This window comes from Schistocerca piceifrons, chromosome 3 (genome assembly GCF_021461385.2).
Source record: "Schistocerca piceifrons isolate TAMUIC-IGC-003096 chromosome 3, iqSchPice1.1, whole genome shotgun sequence".
In the NCBI taxonomy this organism is placed as follows: Eukaryota; Metazoa; Arthropoda; class Insecta; order Orthoptera; family Acrididae; genus Schistocerca; species Schistocerca piceifrons.
Genome location: NC_060140.1, coordinates 714,348,721 through 714,365,256, shown reverse-complemented (window position 1 = coordinate 714,365,256; position 16,536 = coordinate 714,348,721). Strand labels below are relative to the sequence as shown.

General features: G+C 41.4%; 1 protein-coding gene across 6 annotated transcripts in view; it reads right to left on the bottom strand.

Annotated features, from left to right (window-relative positions):
• Window positions 1-16,536, bottom strand: part of LOC124789605 (RISC-loading complex subunit tarbp2-like) — a 116,531-nt gene that overhangs the window by 18,217 nt on the left and 81,778 nt on the right. For 5 of the 6 annotated variants that reach the window (XM_047257017.1, XM_047257015.1, XM_047257020.1 and 2 more), the window contains one exon: window positions 10,450-10,742. In XM_047257017.1, coding sequence (XP_047112973.1) covers window positions 10,450-10,742 — 293 coding nt within the window. Of the gene's footprint in view, window positions 1-1,925; window positions 2,204-10,449; window positions 10,743-16,536 lie in introns of those variants that run through there. The other variant, XM_047257019.1, reaches the window with a different exon arrangement.

Here is a 16,536-nt window from a genome sequence, read left to right as displayed (position 1 = left end):
AAATTCTACCAGGCGGCTTCCTCTTTCATTTCTGTCCCCCAATCCATATTCACCTACTACGTTTCCTTCTCTCCCTTTTCCTACACTCGAATTCCAGTCACCCATGACTATTAAATTTTCGTCTCCCTTCACAATCTGAATAATTTCTTTTATTTCATCATACATTTCTTCAATTTCTTCGTCATCTGCAGAGCTAGTTGGCATATAAACTTGTACTACTGTAGTAGGTGTGGGCTTCGTATCTATCTTGGCCACAATAATGCGTTCACTATGCTGTTTGTAGTAGCTTACCCGCATTCCTATTTTCCTATTCATTATTAAACCTACTCCTGCATTACCCCTATTTGATTTTGTGTTTATAACCCTGTAGTCACCTGACCAGAAGTCTTGTTCCTCCTGCCATCGAACTTCACTAATTCCCAGTATATCTAACTTCAACCTATCCATTTCCCTTTTTAAATTTTCTAACCTACCTGCCCGATTAAGGGATCTGACATTCCACGCTCCGATCCGTAGAACGCCAGTTTTCTTTCTCCTGATAACGACATCCTCTTGAGTAGTCCCCGCCCGGAGATCCGAATGGGGGACTATTTTACCTCCGGAATATTTTACCCAAGAGGACGCCATCATCATTTAATCATACAGTAAAGCTGCATGCCCTCGGGAAAAATTACGGCTGTAGTTTCCCCTTGCTTTCAGCCGTTCGCAGTACCAGCACAGCAAGGCCGTTTTGGTTATTGTTACAAGGCCAGATCAGTCAATCATCCAGACTGTTGCCCTTGCAACTACTGAAAAGGCTGCTGCCCCTCTTCAGGAACCACACATTTGTCTGGCCTCTCAACAGATACCCCTCCGTTGTGGTTGCACCTACGGTACGGCTATCTGTATCGCTGAGGCACGCAAGCCTCCCCACCAACGGCAAGGTCCATGGGGGGGGGGGCATCTGCACTTATAATTAAAAATACAACAGTGTGCTATATCAAGCAAAATTAGTGACTGGATTGAGGATTATTAGGTGGGGAAGCTGCAGCATGTTACCTGGGATGGAGAGTCATCGAAAGATGTAGATGTAACTTTCAGCTGTGCCCTAGTTTAAGTGTGTTGCGAGCCTTGCTATTCATGTTGTATGTTAATGCCCTCATGGACAATATTAACAATAACTTCAAACTTTTCACAAATGATGCAGTTATCTATAATGGCGTACTCTCTGTAAAAAGGTGTACAAATATTCAGTCAGATCTTCATACATATGATTTCAAAGTGGTGCCAAGATTGGCAACTTGCTTGAAATGTTCAGAAATGTATTGCGCACTTCATATAACAAAGAAACAATGCCCAATGACTACAATATCTATGAATCACATTTTGTATCAGTCAACTCTTACGAATACCTGGGTGTGACACTTTGTAGAGATATGAAATGAAATGATCAAAGAGTGTACGTTGTGGGTAAAGCAGTTGGTAGATTTATTGGTAGAATACTGGGGAACTGCGATCAGTCTACAAAGGAGACTGCTTACAATAGGACTAACAGGGGATATTGAATGGATACAGAGAAGGCAGTACAAACGGTCACAGGTTTGTCTGACTTACAGCAGTCACAGAGGTGTAGAAAGGACTGAACTGGCAGACTCTTGCATATGGACAACCTATCCTGAAAAAGCCTACTTACAATGTTTTAAGGACCATCTTAAATGATGACTCTGAGCCTACCCCCCCCCCCCCTCCTCCTCCTCCACATGGATCCTGAAGACAAGATTAGATTAATTACAGCACACAGAGAGGCCTCTGAACCACCATTGTTCCCATTCTCCATATGTGAATGGGATGAGAAAAAGCCAAAATAACTGGTATAAAGGGATATACCCTCTGCTATGTATTTCAACGTTGGTTTGCAGAGTACAGGTATAAATGAAACACAATAATTTGAAGTTAGCGTCATCTAATACTTGGCAATTTATTTTGTCATTCAACTATTCACAACAATGCATAATTCGCTACAGTAAGTAAATCAAATGTAAAAATGGCTTCAGATAAGTACACGTGTTTTTGATTCTAGCAAAAAAGAAGCGGGTTACTGACACTGTGGAAAGTGGAGTGAAATAAGGATGCAGCGACAACTTTGAGCATTCTGTCATCATCCCCACCATCGATGATCTTGAAACAGCAAATCCAGCAGTTCATGTTTATTGATGACTGCGAACTGAAATGGGTTAATCATTAAATATGACTGCCTGAGGTTACACACTTAAAATAATTTTTTTTTTAATTAAAGATTTTGCTAAGTCATCTGCTGTTAGTGTCAGTATAAAACGATTGACCTCTAGTGAGGAGTGGTTCAGCAACTAAATAAAAATTCACAACTTGTTCAGAATGGAAAAATTAACTGGATGCCTGCTGTCCAATACATCTGTGATTGGTAAGAGTAAGTTGCTGAACCACTCCTCACTATTATTGGATGTTCCAGCCCAAGTGCCCATCCACAGATGCCCGGGCACCTGCAGGCAGAAGTGGTATACGAACAGCTGACATGCAGGCAATTGAGCAGCCTATGTGAGCATATGCCTCAGCTTAATGTCCTTAATGTCCATGGAAATAGGTCAGGAAATGATATCTACACATGACAGAACAAGGCACACAGTGTAACAGGCAGCATGCACTTGGCCCCAAGTGGGCCGACAGGTGACCATGCCATGTGGGATAGTGTTGGAAGCCTGCTGCATTATTGGGTGTCAGAAGTAACAGCAACATCCCAACTGTGTCCGGCTAGTGTGATGTGAAAGATGGAAATCCAGTCTGCACTGAAAATATAGCATAAAATACCTAGAATATTCCACTTCATTGTATACAGATTGGATGAAATTTACGATTAGCATTAAAAAAAATCCGAAATAATATGCTTACATTTTCAATTTTGGTGAAATAAAATTTTACGGACAACATGGCTCAATTCCGTTGCAAGGTAACCTAACATATTCTCTAGGCAAATAAGGCAATTACAGAAAGGTGACTAACACAACCAAGAATTATGAAGAAAATCAAGCCTTCTCAGTAATCTTCCGTGCAGCAGTGCTCTTAATGAAATGAGTCACTCTAGCAAATTTTGGTATAATGCCATGGTCCCGACATCTCAATAAAAAGGTTAAAGAACTTAAAAGCTTTGCTCTTTTACCATGTAGCTTCTCGAAACTTCGGATACGTGAGGCCATCTCCTCCCCGTAAAGGCATCTGATGAGAATTTTAAAATTTATTGAGATGTCGGGACCATGGCATTATACCAAAATTTGCTAGATGACTCATTTCATTAAGACCGCTGCTGCATGGAAGATTACTGAGAAGACTAGTCATGCTATTGTCAAGGAGAGGATTTGCTATACAAGATGAAGGTTAGATGCTATTTCAGCAGAACTTTACCAGTTACATCTGAAGGTTGCAAGGTATCTTTCTCCTGTATCATGGGATTGGGTTGATGGAGTGACTTCGGCCAAGTTCGAGTGGATCCACAAGAATGCTAATTATCGGCAGATATCAAAATTTGACCGCCTGTTGCCACACAAGCCATTGCCAGAAAGGATAATGGTACGACATTCCGTTGTCAATCTCACGGAGAAGAATTTGGACGACGCGACACTGTCTGAATTAAGCAAGGGACTCCATTTTGCAGCTACACCTACAGCACCGCCATTAATAAGTTTTCTGAGTGGTGTTGAAGAAGCTGTACGATGTCTTCCTTTGGATGCTGCAGACAAAATAAGAAGGGAAACTTGCCATGCTCTGTTGAAGGCTCCTCCTCAACGCAGTAATTTAACCTCTGCAGAAAGGGCTGCATTACGAAATCTGAGAGAGGACCCTGACGTGGTATTGAAAGCTGACAAAGTTAATGCAACCCTTTTGTTACTTCATGGTGTGTATACAGATAAGATGTATGGTCTGCTAAGTGACTCTACCTATAGGAGGACTGATTACGATCCTACAGGACAAGTGCAACGGAAAACTTCAGCACTATTAAATTCCTCCTCCTTACCGCAAGAGACCATCAAGAGGTTAAGACCACATGGTTGCGTATCTCCAAGACTGTATGGCCTTCCGAAGGTTCATAAAGAGGGTCTTCCTCTGCGTCCAATAGTGAGCAACATTGGAGCACCTACATATGATTTAGCTAAGCATCTCACTTCCTTACTGAGGCCTTTCGTGGGCAAGTGCTCACATCACATATGAAACTCTGCTGATTTTATCAATAGACTGGGGGCTCTTCATCTTAGCAGTGTAGACCTTCTAGCAAGTTTTGATGTGGTCTCATTTTTTACAAAAGTTCCTCTTGCAGATTCTTTGACACTGATTGGTAACATGTTTCCTGTTGATATCACTGTTTTGTTCAGGCTCGCTCTTTCCTTAACTTATTTTATGTTTAATCAAGAATATTTTGAACAAACTGATGGTGTCGCCATGGGTAGCCCCCTGTCTCCTTTGGTGGACAACCTTTTTATGGTGGCTTTTGAGGAGAGGGCACTTTAATCAGCTGCCCTGAAACCAACAGTTTTTTGGAGGTATGTGGATGACACTTTCATAGTGTGGCCTCATGGAGAAGATAAATTAATGGAGTTTCTACATCACCTCAACTCCATTCATACCAACATCCAGTTCACCACGGAAATAGAGAAAGATGGTTGTTTGCCTTTCTTGGATGTCCTGGTTCGAAGGAAGAATGATGGTTCTGTAGGGCATTCAGTTTACCGGAAATCCATTCATACTGATTTGTACTTGCAAGTATCAAGCTGCCATCACTCATTGCAGACCATGAGTTTGCTTAAAACACTTGTTCATAGAGCTCATAGTGTCTCAGATCTAGATAGCTTACCTCAAGAACTCTCCCATCTAAAGACAGTATTCAGCAAAAATGGGTATTCCATCCAGCAGATTAACAGGGCAATAACAGTTAAAACTAAGAAGCAGGAAGTGAATAAAGAGGAGAACATGCCGGAACAATCTTAAGCTTTTCTTCCTTTCGTTGGCAACACTTCATTTAAAATAGCAAGAATCCTCCAAAAATTTCACATAAAAGTGGTCTTCCACCCACCATCGAATATTGCAGACCTTGTGGGATCAGTTAAGGACAATCTGTTATTACTAAAGGCCAGAATTTACAAGATACCATGCCAATGTGGTATGGCTTACATAGGTCAAACCACACGCACCGTGAAAGAATGCTGAACTGAACATCAACGTTACACCCGCCTTTTGAAGCCAAGCAAGTCCGCTATTGCTGAACATTGTATTTCTACTGGACATTCAATGGAGTATGAGAAAACAATGATTTTGTCCACAGCAACGTCTTTCTGGGACTTCATTATTAAATAACCTGTAGAAATACGATTGGCAGAAAATCTGTTAAACTGTGACAGCGGCTACCAACTGGACAGTGCATGGAATCTCATCATCTCCAAGATTTGCTCTAATTGAAGACGACAGAGTGCGTCGACGGCCGTGGCAAATACCAACGTAGAGGGCAACTGAGTTCTGCTATTCCACCAGCGAGGGCGCTGCCGGTGGACAGTGCGGTTCATCTATCAAGTTTTCGGTGCATGTGCAGAATAGTTACAGTACGCTATATATTGCGGAACAGAGGACATTTTCACCAGTCTGCGACGGCTCACCTGAAGATGACTGGCAGGTGCCCAGTTGAAATATTGTGCGAAGTATTGAACAACGATCGGATGCAAGCCCAAAATTTGTTTGAACAATATAGTAGTTCTTTGGCTGATGTTTGACTTTCACGATTGTGACCAAATCAACCTGAATGGAGAACTGCTGATTACTGTAATAACAGTCAACTACCTCTTGCACGATTTTATGTACACACACACACACACACACACACACACACACACACACACTGAAGAGCCAAAGATACTGGTACACATGCCTAATATGGTATAGGGTCCCCACGAACATGCAGAAGTGCCACAACACGACGTCACACGGGGCGGACATGACTAATGTCTGAAGTAGCGCTGGAGAAAACTGACACTATGAATCCTGCAGTGCTGTTAAATCCGTAAGGATACGAGGGGTGGAGATCTCTTCTGAACAACATGTTGGAAGGCATCCCATATATGCTCAATAATGTTCATGTCTGGGGAGTTTGGTGCCAGTAGAAGTGTTTAAACTCAGAAGAGTGTTCCTGGATCCACTCTGTAGCAATTCTGGACACATGGGGTGTCACATTGTCCTGCTGGAATTGCCAATATCCATTGCAATGGATGCAAGTGATCAGACAGAACGCTTACATACACGACACCTGTCAGAGTCATCATCTAGATGTTCCAGGGGTCCAATATCATTCCAACTGAACACGTCCCACACCACTACAGAGCCTCCACCAGCTTGAACAGTCCCCTGCGACATGCAGGGTTAATAGGTTCATGAGACTGTCTCCATATCCGTACACGTCCATCCGCTTGATACAATTTGAAACAAGTCTTGTTCGACCAGGCAACATGTTTCCAATCATCAACAGTCCAATGTTGGTGTTGACGGACCCAGGTGAGGTGTAAAGCATGCAGTCATCAAGGGTACACGAGTGGGCCTTCGGCTCCGAAAGCCAATATCAATGACATTTCGCTGAATGGTTCGCACATTGACACTTGCTCATGGCCCACCATTGAAACTGCAGCAATTTGCTGAAGGGTTGCACTTCTGACACACTGAACAATTCTCTTCAGTTGTCGTTGATCCCATTCTTGCAGGATCTTTTCCCGGCCGCAGCGATGTCAGAGATTTGTTGTTTAAGTGCGGATTACTGATATTCACAGTACACTCATGAAATGGTCAAATCCCCACTTCATTGCTACCTCAGAGATGCTGGGCCCCATTGCTCGTGCATCAGCTATAATACCACATTCAAACTCCCTTAATCTTAATAACCAGTTATCTATTAATAAAAAATGTATGATAGTCAGCCAAGGAACCATCTCTTTGGTAATCACACGTAAAGTACACGGAAGACTGACGTTAACAAGAGAATGATTTTTGAGTATAACAATGCTCGAGGTCCGTATCTTGAGGCTTTAAAGCAGATGCAATGTGAAGAAATTGAGGGGTGGAGATCTCTTCTGAGAGACCTAGGTGGAAGAGGTCCATCCTCTAGCTAGTTAATGAACTGAAGGCCAAAAAACTTGGCCAGGAGTGAGTAGGACACACACACACACACACACACACACACACACACACACACACACACACACTGAGGGTTATGCACAAACTTAACTGTGCAGAACGCTCAGAGTGCGAGTCCTATTGAAGTTTTTTGGCCTTCAGTTCATTAACTAGCTAGAGGATGGACCTCTTCTGCCTATCTCTCTCAGCTTCATTTTCTTCACATTGCATCTGCTTTAAAGACTCACCATACCCATCTCGAGCATTGCTACAGTTCAGAATCATTCTCTTGTTAATGCCAATCTTGAAAACAATGCTAGTCGATTTCAGACTGTCATGTACTTTACATGTTGTTACCAGAGAGATGGTTTCAGCCGACTATCATACATTTTTTATTAATGGAGAAACCTTGCTCTATGAAGGCTAGCTGGTAAGAGATGGAAAAGAGCCACCGTGGTACAACAACCGAGTTAGAAAACTGCTGCGGAAGCAAAGGGAACTTCACAGCAAACATAAACATAGCCAAAGCCTTGCAGACAAACAAAAATAACGCGAAGCGAAATGTAGTGTGAGGAGGGCTATGCGAGAGGTGTTCAATGAATTCGAAAGTAAAGTTCTATGTACTGACTTCGCAGAAAATCCTAAGAAATGTTGGTCCTATGTCAAAGCGGTAGGTGGATCAAAACAAAATGTCCAGGCACTCTGACCAAAATGGTACTGAAACAGAGGATGACAGACTAAAGGCCGAAATACTAAATGTCTTTTTCCAAAGTTGTTTCACAGAGGAAGACTGCACTGTAGTTCCTTCTCTAGATGGTCGCACAGATGACAAAATGGTAGATATCGAAATAGATGACAGAGGGATAGAGAAACAATTAAAATCGCTCAAAAGAGGAAAGGCCACTGGACCTGATGGGATACCAGTTCGATTTTACACAGAGTACACGAAGGAACTTGCCCCCCTTCTTGCAGCGGTGTACCGTAGGTCTCTAGAAGAGCATAGCATTCCAAATGATTGGAAAAGGGCTCAGGTCATCGCCGTTTTCAAGAAGGGATGTCGAACAGATGTGCAGAACTATAGACCTATATCTTTAAGGTCGATCAGTTGTAGAATTTTGGAACACGTATTATGTTCGAGTATAATGACTTTTCTGGAGACTAGAAATCTACTCTGTAGGAATCAGCATGGGTTCAAAAAAGACGATCATGTGAAACCCAGCTCGCGCTATTCGTCCACGAGACTCGGAGGGCCATAGACACGGGTTCCCAGGTAGATGCCGTGTTTCTTGACTTCCGCAAGGCGTTCGATACAGTTCCCCACAGTCGTTTAATGAACAAAGTAAGAGCATATGGACTATCAGACCAATTTTGTGATTGGATTGAAGAATTCCTAGATAACAGAACACAGCATGTCATTCTCAATGGAGAGAAGTCTTCCGAAGTAAGAGTGATTTCAGGTGTGCCGCAGGGGAGTGTCATAGGACCGTTGCTATTCACAATATACGTAAATGACCTTGTGGATGACATCAGAAGTTCACTGAGGCTTTTTGCAGATGATGCTGTGGTATATTGAGAGGTTGTAACAATGGAAAATTGTACTGAAATGCAGGAGGATCTGCAGCAAATTGACGCATGGTGCAGGGAACAGCAATTGAATCTCAATGTAGACAAGTGTAATGTGCTGCGAATACATAGAAAGAAAGATCCCTTATCATTTAGCTACAATATAGCAGGTCAGCAACTGGAAGCAGTTAATTCCATAAATTATCTGGGAGTACGCATTAGGAGTGATTTAAAATGGAATGATCATATAAAGTTGATCATCGGTAAAGCAGACGCCAGACTGAGATTCATTGGAAGAATCCTAAGGAAATGCAATCTGAAAACAAAGGAAGTAGGTTACAGTACGCTTGTTCGCCCACTGCCTGAATACAGCTCAGCAGTGTGGGATCCGTACCAGATACGGTTGATAGAAGAGAGAGAGAAGACCCAATGGAGAGCAGCGCGCTTCGTTACAGGATCATTTAGTAATCACGAAAGCATTACGGAGATGATGAATAAACTCCAGTGGAAGACTCTGTAGGAGAGACGCTCAGCAGCTCGGTACGGGCTTTTTTGGAGTTTCGAGAACATACCTTCACCGAGAAGTCAAGCAGTGTCTCGTGAAGAGAGCATGAGGATAAAATCAGAGAGATTAGAGCCCACACAGAGGCATACCGACAATCCTTCTTTCCACGAACAATACGAGACTGGAATAAAAGGGAGAACCGATAGATGTACTCAAGGTACCCTCCGCCACACTCCGTCAGGTGGCTTGCGGAGTATGGATGTAGATGTAGTGGTGCAGAGGCTGACTGCAAGCTGAGGGGAGCAGTAGGAAAGGGAGAGGTGGTACGAAGGGTGAAGTACGTAGGGGGTACACGACACCCAGCAGCTACTCAGCTCTGCTCAGTCAGCAATGATGTGTGGTACTGCCGTAAGTAAACCATCTTATCTGCTGAGCCAAAGCCAAGATTGTTGTGTGTTTTTTTCCAGATTTCCCTGATTTGTTTGAAATTCCCTGATATTGGATGACTTCCCTAATTTCCAAAACTTGTGGCAGCCCTGTTCCCACCCACAGCTGTCCCAACCTTGATCCATAACACTCAAGAACACCCACTATTCAACAGAGTGTGACAGCTAGAAAGGAAAAGTGGGTGCGACAGATGGGACGCAAACTGAATCAAAAGATGTACAGAGGGATAAAAGGGTGGCTTGGCCAAGGAGGTAGGGTCAGGGATCCCCTAGCCCCAAAACACAGGAGGACACATCCCAACCCCAACCATTCTCCCCCTGCTCCAGAGGTAGATTAAAGCCTTTAAACTGAGAATAAAAGCCACTTTCACACAGAAAGCCGACAACTACCTGAACAATCCGTGAATCATCCACAAATATTAGAGGTAATGAGTCCAGAATACGTATGCATGTAAATGTGTGAGTGGGAGAGGGAGAAGAGATGTAGTGTAGGTGGAGGAGGCTGAGCATGTAAAAGAGGAGGGGGAAGGACGGAGGTGGGAGAAGTTGCAAGTCTTGCTTTCCCTCCGCATTTCTGTTATACACAATTAAATGTGACTCAGTAACCTAACCGTGTCCACCTCATGACTTACCAGTTTTTGTGCACTAAAGGAAAAGAAAGAAGTATCACACTGATACAAAAATACACTACACATAAATAAGGAATAAAATAATGTTAAAAGAAAAGAGAAAAATAATATCAGTAAACTAACTGTCACAACACAGTGTAGAGATACTCACCAGTAACTTTCAACTGATCCTGGAAACGTCCACATAAGTAGTCTTCAACAGAGGGTAATGGTATTGGCTCTCTACTGCATTCTGTTGCTTCACTTATGGGACGAGGTAGCCTTTCAGCAGAAGAGCATCTATCCCTGTCTTCTTTCCCTTTTAGTGCAAGGAGTGGCCGACTACGCAAAGGAGAAGTTTCACGGTAGTCTTCAAAGACTGGCACTGACTGTAAATGTGGACTCTGGAACTTTCGTCGCTCTCTGTATACAATGTCCACCTGACGACTTACCAGTACTGGTGCACTAAAGGAAAAGAAAGAAATATCACATTCATACAAAAACACATTGCATATAAAAATAAGGAACGAAATCAAGTTAAAAAAAAAGAAGAGAAAAATATCAGACTGCAAGCAGAAGCATTATTTCAATGATACTACAAAAAGGGATGAATAATAAAAATCAAACAACAAAGATAAATTGTTGCCACAAACCACCATGGTACAATAAAGAAAGAATGGAGAACACACAACTGTAATAAAAAATGGGGCCACAGATGGTAGCATAAAATTCTAATACAGGTAAAGAAATTTAAATCTGCTTCTTTCTAATATGACATACTCACTTCAGTATATAGAGCACCATGAGCAAACAGCTGGGGGGCATAGAAAAACTGTCTGCCTTTGGGATATCCAGTATTCAGCTGCTGGACATGTTTTACAGTACAACTCCAGGCACATGAGAGCCTGCAACACCACAGAAGCTAACCTGGACCCTTTTACAAGATACTAGTGTCCCTGAACTACAGAGATGGAAATTTGCCCTCCACCACATCCAGATTCCCCCCTCCCCCCCCCCCCCCCAACATTATCATAATCCGTTTCTCATTACATTTATCCATATATTTCATATGTTATTAGGTCATATTTGATTACTGTCCTTACTGCTTTTGATTTTTCATCTTCGATCTCCACCTTTTTTCTTTTTCTTTTTCCCACCTCATGGCTTTTAATTATACTATTCACTTTTCTTCCTCTTAATTTAGCTTTACTTCTTACTCTGTCATCATCTCTGGACTGAAGATGGCACAGTAGTGACCAGTATACTTTCTCAGATCACCATCTCTCAGACACCTTCCCTTTATCACTGTCTACCCCCCCCCCCCCCCTCCCCCTCCTCCTCCTCACTAGAAGTGGTGTCTCATCCTGAAGTCCAAGTGACCTACCCTTTGTTTTTAACCTTCTACAACCTATCACTCTCTCCTCCACGAGTAAGTGAACTAATATTTTCAAATCTAGGGTACTTCTCTACTTTTATTATTATGTGTCTATTGGCAGTGCTGAATATATCACCTCCTGTGGGTAAACACTGGCTAGCAATTCTATCACATAATTTAATACTTCATGTACTTAAGCAGTTAATGTGCATGAAAACAACTGCTAACAAACTCTGTTGTTGAGTCGCATAAAAAGATCCCTCATAGTTGCAGTGGGTGTGGTGATGCAGTTTCAAGTGCCTACCTCAATCACTTAACTTAATTTGGAAACACCTCTATTGCAACCAACACCTCAATGTTACCAGGTCTCTATAGACGGCTACTGTTTTCTCCTGCAGCTGTTTGCAATTTGCAAATGAAAGCTAAAAACAATGTTGCCTACTTCTTACGCATACTCAACTATAGGTATGAACAACAATCTGGATAGAGAACTTCAATAATAGTCTTACAAAGATACTACTTGCATAAGCATCTTACAATGATATGTGATAAGAGAATATGTGCTGCAAACTGTCACTTCAGATACAATAGTTCTTAATCATACCAACAGTAGTCTGCAGGGAACATTTCTGAAATTATGATTAAGGTGTTAGTTTGACGTAACTTTTTGAATCAATAACAGAAACTGAAATATTATTAGGGTATTTGTTTCTTGAAAGGGGACTGTGCATATTTTGAAACTGCAATTAAAACATATGTATTACAAGCTGTGAAGGCATCAGCTCTGCAAACACTGGAAAAAATGCTTAGAAGTTTAAAATGGAGTTCAGAGATTACACAGAATTCTAGAGTACATACCAAACTAGCCTCATACTTTCATAAAATCAAAGATTAATTGTCATTTAAATATGTCCTTCGTTGAACTGTCTCATATGGACACATGTATGCCAACGAAGCAGTGGTGTGAAGTATTCATTGCAATACCGGAGATATCAGGAAACGTAGAAAGCAATCTCAAGTATTTTCTCAAGATCTGTGATATTTAAAACTTTCCCGGAGTACATATTGTCCTACAAAATTACAGAACTGTCGGATGTTCGTAACTTCCTGTTCTGGCATAACCACAAACACTGATATGAAGAGGCGGCACACAAGGACAGAGAAGGCTGTGAATAATTGGCAACCAATGGTGCACAGAATTGGACCGCGCCAGGTGCGCCCCCTACAACAGTGTAATAGGGGAGAGAGTGTGGCAGATATGATACACGAGTTGGGATGGAAGTCATTAAAGCAAAGATGTTTTTTGTCGCGGCGAGATCTATTTACGAAATTTCAGTCACCAACTTTCTCTTCCGAATGCGGAAATATTTTGTTGAGCCCAACCTACATAGGTAGGAATGATCTTCAAAATAAAATAAGAGAAATCAGAACTCGAACAGAAAGGTTTAGGTGTTTGTTTTTCCCGTGCGCTGTTCGGGAGTGGAATGGTAGAGAGATAGTATGATTGTGGTTCGATGAACCCTCTGCCAAGCACTTAAATGTGAATTGCAGAGTAATCATGTAGATGCAAATGTAGATATAAACACAGCTCCTACTAGCCTCGGCCGCACAGGATCGACCCGAGTCTGCAATGTGGTTAGTGCTACGCTGTCAGTATCAAATGTTTCCTTGGACTCTGTGTATACCAAGAACTGTACTGTTTTCATGTCACCTCTCGGTAGCAACATTTGCTGCAAAGAAAGTATTGTCAACTCGCTTTCTTGAAATAAAACTACTAATGTTATCTGTTTGAAATTGCTGCAATGCATTCCCCGAGAGCGCCGCATTCCATAGGCACCCTATTAGCGATGAATGGGCAAGACCTCGCACTTCCTACCACAATATTCCAGCGCAGAGTCTTCTGGCCACCTTCAGCTGCTACTGGTGAAAATGCACTGAGCCTCTGATATCTAAGACTCCGCCGGCAAACGAATGGTGGATTTACCTGGTGTTGCGTGTGCACTACTTGAGCGCGTTTGATTCTGGTGCGTCACACGCCCTCTGTGGTGAAAATTTGATACATTGACATCAATTTGATTGTCTTCTCATGGTTCCATCACAGAACTATACTGGCTATGGAGGACACAAAGTTTTTCAATGACTGGGTTCTATGCCAAATTCAACTGAAAACTGCTGTCTCGATTAATAAGAGACTCACTGTCAGACAGTTGTACTTCCACAGATTCATTAATAATAGAACTCCAAAAGTCAGAAGTATGGGCTACAATTTTTGTTTCACTGTAATTCATTACATTACCAGTGGAGATACAGTGTTCAGCAATGGCAGCGAAGGAGGTCTGTGTGAGTGGGCTTTCTATATACTGAATGGCCAAGTGTGCCATTGCTCTTACGTCACCAAGATATCTAAAAAAGGCAGGCAATCCTCCTCTCCTCCAACTCCATAGTAAATTTTGTTTTCGTGTTCGGATTTCAGATGTTGTAGGAACTCTAGCAGACGTTCCAAACCATGAGATCAAACTATGAATGTATCAACAACATATCACCAAAATACTGTTGGTTTAAAGGTGGTTGAAGCAAGTGCTCGCGCCTCAAAATATGAAATCCATACAAGAAAACATAAAATTTACTATGATGGTGGAGAAGGAGAGTTGCCTGCCATTTTTAAAAGTATTGGTGTGACGCAAGAGCAATGGCACACTTGGCCATTTAGTATATAGAAAGCCCACTCACACAGACCTTTACTTGCAAGCCACTACTTGCCACCATCCGGCACAAACTATGAGCGTTTTGAAGACCTTGATTCACTGAGCCCACGTCATCTCTGACACTGATAATCTGCAAATGGAACACCTGCAGATTGTATTTCTGAAGAATGGTTATTTGTCCCAGCAAGTGGAGAGAGCGCTGTAGACCTGTAAATGACAGAGCAAAGAAGAGGAAGAGACCTTTAAAACAACTGCCTGTTTGCCATATACTGGTAATATTTTAGTGCAAATAATCATAATACTAAAAAAATATAAGGTGAAAGCAATCTTTCGCCTTCCTGCAAAAATTTCATCACTGTTGGTATCTGTCAGACAACCTACAGCTGCACAAGGCAGGTGTTTACAGGATTCCGTGCAAATGTAGCAAATCTTATATAGGGCAATCAATGCGTACTATACCGGATCGCAATGTCGAACATCAGCAGCATACTTGCCTCCTTTAGCCTTGTAAGTCTGCCATCGCCGAAAACTGTATTTCCACTGGTCATGTAATGAATTACATGAGAGACAAAAATTTTAGCCCATATGTCTAACTTCCGGGGTTCTATTACTAATGAATCCATGGAAATATGACTGTCTGGCAGTGAGTCTTATTAACTGAGACAGTGGTTTTCAGTTGAATTTGGCGTGGAATCCAAAAATTGAAAAACTTTGCATCCTCCATAGCCAGCATAGTTCTGTGATGGAACCGCAGGTAGACAATCGTATTGATATTGATGCGGAAAGTTTTCACCACAGAGGGCATGTGGCGCAGCAGAAGTGAACCCATTCAAGTACCACATGTGCAAGCCAAGTGAATCCACCATGCATGTGCTGGTGGGGCCTTAAATACCAGAGCTTAGTGTGTTTTCACCAGTATCACCTGAAGATGGCCAGAAGACTGTGCCGAAATACTGTGGCAGGAAGTTACAAACATCCGGCAGTTCTCCCAAAATTTTGTGGAATAGTTCTCAAACTTTTTAAAAAAAATTTATACAAAATCTCTGAACTGTCTATGATCGCAAACAATACAAAAAGTTAAATCTGATAACTAGTTTCAGTTGTTCACACAACTGTACTTAGGTCTGAAAGAAAAAACAGAAACAGAAAACTGCTTCAGACCAATTGTTAATAACATTACTTCTCCAAATTAAAGAGTTGAACAAAGAGTTGAATAAGAAATTAAAAGAAGCCTATGCTTTTCAGTTTCTTTCTGGTAGAATACAGTTATGAACTTTCAAAATTTTAGAAGACAGATCTTAAAATACCAGATGATGCAAAGCTAACTGCTTTAGAAACTACCATTTTGTACACTAATGTCCCTATAAAAGAATGTTTACAGATTATTAAGGATAACTTGCTGACAATAAGGAAGGCAAAGTCGTCGAACTGATGAAGTACTAGACTTAACGCTAAGTTACAACAATTTTGAATTTAATTGGAAAATTTATCATCAAAAAGATGGGCTCACAGTGGGTACTAGCTCAGCAGGTATCTTAGCAGAAATAAAACAGGCAATCTAGGGAACTAATTTTTCCAAAACTATAATATAATGAATGACAAAAGTGTATACTACAAACTTTATGTGAATGATATTCTGATTCTGTTTAAAAGTCATGAATATAACAAATAATTATGCCTCCTTGTTAAGTAGTAAGCACTCAAATAACTTTTTTTTCTTTGTAACTAGAATAGAACAGTCATAGCTGTAGTTCACCAGCTACAGAACATTTAAACTGAGATAAAAAGACGCACAAGAAAATCTTTATTTGGTTCAATTCACTGGTTTCAACAGCTTAAACTGGTAAAGTGAACCAAATAAAGGTTTTCTTGCAACTTTTTATGTTTGTTGAAAAAGTCAGTTGCTGTTGCAGGTATTTATTTTAAAACTGGCATGTGTTGCACTAACCACACATCTTCAGAATTTCTGTAAATTACCAATAACCTCTGTGTTCCATAAAGTTGTGACCATGAGTCTATCCAACCCCTGCAACAACTGACTTACGCAACTTATAAAAAGAACTACAAACCATAATACAAATCTCTTCCTGCTATGTTTATAGCTCTGCTCTTATTGATAATATCCTACAAAAAAAGAAAATGAATAAAATTACACCATTTCCATACTCTGGGCAACAGC